Genomic DNA, 4,078 nt, shown 5'->3' with positions numbered 1-4,078 from the left:
CTGCTGATATTTTTTCCCAGGCTTCTTCCCCATCTTACTCTGAATTGGAGCTCCTGCTTTTTGCTTCACCTCAAATACAAGTTAAAGTACATCTGCAATAAGAAGGGACAGGCATAGCGCGATCACTTTGATAAATTCCGAACCTGCATCTCCTAACCTTAGGCAAACTACAAGAGCACTGTGGTTCACCTACCTGGAGCTACCATTCCTCCTACAGTAAGATTTTTTTCTCAAGGCTAAAGCCTATGACTGTGGTCAAAAATTAGGCCTGACATATACCGAATGTTTCACAGTACCAAACAAAACAAAACCACAAAAAAACCCAACCACAGTAAACCAAGAACAAGCGAAGAGTAACTTTCCCTCCTCCCTGCCAACAGTATCCAGGAGCAGAAAAGTAGTGTAACAGACATGCAGAATGGAGGCCCAGCTTTTCTTCCTCTTCCCTATCTGTTCCAGGTGAATGATGATCACTGAATACCAGTCACAGCACTTCACACACATGTGAGCTGGGCTCAGGCCAGAGCCAATACAAGCAGCAGACCAGGACTTCAGGCACTACACTAGTTCAACTGATTTAGTATCATGTACTTTTAGGAATAACTGATTTCAGATTGCCTACTTCAAACCACATCTGGTGGCCTTGAAAAAATGCAGATGAATGTCAATATGCACAAGTCACCTATTGCTAAATTATTTCATAATCGGATTCTGTTTCTCTCTTGGAGAGATTATGCCATTTACATTAGTCAGTGCATGAAAAGTCCAAGTAGGAAGAAATGTACTGGTGTTCCCTACTCAGCAGTAACATGCATCTCTTCAGCTTCTCTGGATCCTATCCTTGTTGCTATGACAGGTAAGTGATTCATATTAGTCTGCAACACAATAAAGCAAAATCCAATTACTCCCTCAAAGATATTAAGGAACAGTGGACTACTAGATTAGGCACCTAGGTTTTCAGTTTACAAGGATCTAGGGACTCTTTTTAACTTTTTAAAGAAATGTCATTTTAAGCAATTCTTCCTATTTACTACTTTAGAATAAAAGAAGAGTAACTGACAGTGCAATTCAAACCACAACTGTATTTTACAAGTGAAGCAGTTTTCCTTCTACTTCAACAATGCTTAATGAAATACACTTTAGTTTCCAGGTGATTTTTTTCCTCCTAGAATGGAACTATCATTCAAAAATCCATTTTCTCAGGTGGGAAAGGCAGCATAAATCCCACTCTTTACACCCACCCTTGCACTGGTTTCCCTGTCAAAGTTCACTGACTAGTAAGATGCAGTAGTAAGTTACATGTTAGGCCATAATTAAATAATGTAGGTATAGAGAAGTGTGTGTTTATATATTTTTATTTATATAGCTGCATTTATTTATGCTAAGACTAGACTGTATGGCCAGAAACAGCTATGTCCAGGAAAACAAACAAGGATATAAGGAACAATTTCAGTAAAGGCAGACATTCTCAAAACTGCTTTGCCAGCAAAGCACACACCAACTTATTGCAGTGAACAGACAGCTACATCATTAAACACCTGGTTTGCCATACTGCCTGTGTTTGCCATTTCAGTGCGCCCCACTGCACACAACAGTCTGGAATTAAGCAGAGCACCAAGACACTCAGAAGAGGAACCCAAAACACCGTAGGATTTCTCATCAAGGTATTAGAGAAAATGAGGGAAGACAAAGTCACCAGAAACAGTAATCCTATCTTATCCCTGTAACATGAAAAAGATACTCAGAAAGGACTCAAAAGTATACCACTGAAGAACTACTCATCACCAAAAGATAAAAACACAATATAAAGAGGCAGAAGCAAGCTATTTGTTGGATCATAACAATTTGCTGTTACAGATGTAACAGATAATATGTTGAACTTACAGAAGCTAGGAATACCTCTCAAGAGACACAAAAGAAAACATTTAGCACTGAATCAAAAAGGTTTTGACTGTGAAGACATTTTAACATTTGTAATGTTTTCTACATTTCTCTTATGTAGCTTTCAAAAAACAGAAGTGATGGAATTCTTGGTGAAAATGTTTACTTACATTGAAGGCGTTAACTGCATTTTTATCATAATATTTCTTCTTTTCATACTTGTCCCTGATGAAAAATTCCACAGCTCTGGAAGTAGCTGGTTTAAGGAAAATATGGATCCAGATAAATAGCAACATTAACCTACAAAGCTGATGGGTTAGTCAAATTGAAGAATTGCACCAGATTCTTGCTCTCTCTCATTTTGTAGTTTTAAAACAACAGAGCAAATAGCTCTACACAATAATTGCTATTGCAGCATCCAAAAAGAAGCTTCTTTTTACTACAGAGAATTAATCAGTTTAATCTTCTAATGAGGCAATATGAGAAAGATATACTAGAATTAACTCAGTGTTCCAGAGTTAGGACATTTTCACTTAGTATTTATAAGCTACAGGGCTGTAGTACCGCAAATACTTGAACAAAGGTACTCACATACAGTAATTAAAGTATAGTTTACTATCATAACTTGGGAAAAAATACTTTGCTCTCATATAAAAGGTGAAATGTATGTAAACCCATTCTCTGATTTGCATAAATCATATCACACATCAAAAGCTGGTCATAAACAGTTCTCCAAGATCACTAAATCCTCCACAAGAGTCTCCTACTACAACAAGCATCTCTGTGGAAGGGAAAGAAAACTAAAACACTAGTGATAAAAATATACTGAAGCAAAGGTGGAAATAGCAGCAAGCATATTGATGCAGACCAGATGTGACAGCTCAAACACAAAAAAGGACAAATAGTTGTTTTCCTCAATTATCCAGTCTGTTTCATAAAGCAGCTCATCCAAAGCAGTGTGGGTACTTTAGTAAAGCTGATTCTCTGGAATCTGTGAATAAATTTTAACTGATTTGTTGGGCAATGTGATTATCTATTTAAAAATCAAAATTGCAACTGTGGAAGCTGATTCACTGCCTCTCCATAGCAATTCTTCAATAGATACCTTAGCTCCATAGTATCTCTCAAGATTAACACAGAGCTCAGAGCACTCTATTCCTTCAGTCTGTATTGTCAACAATCATATTGTACGTGTCACCTGAAAACAATGCTTCCTAAAAGTTGCAAAATTCAAAAACATTCTTTTCTATCTCTTCCCAAATATATCTACATCCTAAAGGGCACCTGGAGCGCTTTGAAGGTAGAACTACCTTAGCACTAATATTGCATTGTTGCTTACACATGCCAAAGGACTGTCACTTTGCCCCAAAAAAATCAATGCATATTATTAAACTACAGATGAACAGAAGTTGTGTAATATGCTACTCCTACAACCTTTCAAATTTAGCTAAGACTAAACAGGATTCCCCCAGAAAGTGCATTTTCAACTTGTAGCACAAATTACTGCATTATATAATCTCAACAGGAGAAGGAGATAGAGAAAGGCAATTTAATTTTTTTCCATGCTTTTGTAACTGGATAGCTGTATTAATTCATAACTAATTTAGAAGTAAATAGCAAAGATTCAAAACTTGATTGTTACAAAATACCTTAGAACAATCTATCCTTTCTATAAAGCATTAGTTATTTGCTGAAATCAACATTTTCAGATGGCACATTTATGTTAAGTGTTCTAAGTTCTGGTTGCCCAGATTTTGGTGTTAGGTATTTTAGTTCTTTTGCATAAATGTTTCCCTATTTTTAGAAGTTTCCCAGAATGCACCTGATATTTCAGTCCTTAGAAAGTTTTAATTTGAAAATTATTTCACAGAGAATCATAAGAATATAGATTTCATAAAGTTTAATTTCTTGGGATGCTATTAAACTGGGGTATTAAGTATTTTGGAACTTCAATATGTATGAATTTTTGGTCCATGTCTGTTTGTTTAGATCAGTAACCTGCTGTGCTCTTGGTAACAAAAGAATTTAAAGCAACATTAACAGTTGCCAAAACTGTTTTAAGAAGTGAGTAAAATGGAAAGACAAAAATTGATTCACTCTACTCTTGGAAGAAAAAACCAAAACACTTTCAAACAGGAAGCTAAAGCTGCCATACAAAACACCAATCAAAATGATCCTCAAAATTGGCTTCCATACC

The 4,078-nt window shown here is 36.0% G+C and overlaps 1 protein-coding gene across 1 annotated transcript in view; it reads right to left on the bottom strand.

Annotated features, from left to right (window-relative positions):
• The window catches only part of SMAP1 (small ArfGAP 1), a gene marked incomplete at its 5' end in the record, with an annotated part of 58,224 nt that overhangs the window by 51,342 nt on the left and 2,804 nt on the right, over positions 1 to 4,078 (bottom strand). The window contains one exon of the mRNA XM_010014320.1: positions 2,052 to 2,127. Coding sequence (XP_010012622.1) covers positions 2,052 to 2,127 — 76 coding nt within the window. The remainder of the gene's footprint in view (positions 1 to 2,051; positions 2,128 to 4,078) is intronic.

Source organism: Nestor notabilis, unplaced genomic scaffold (genome assembly GCF_000696875.1).
Source record: "Nestor notabilis isolate BGI_N333 unplaced genomic scaffold, ASM69687v1 scaffold15035, whole genome shotgun sequence".
In the NCBI taxonomy this organism is placed as follows: domain Eukaryota; kingdom Metazoa; phylum Chordata; class Aves; order Psittaciformes; family Psittacidae; genus Nestor; species Nestor notabilis.
The sequence above is the reverse complement of the archived record's forward strand: the minus strand, read 5'-3'. Positions and strand labels throughout refer to the sequence as shown.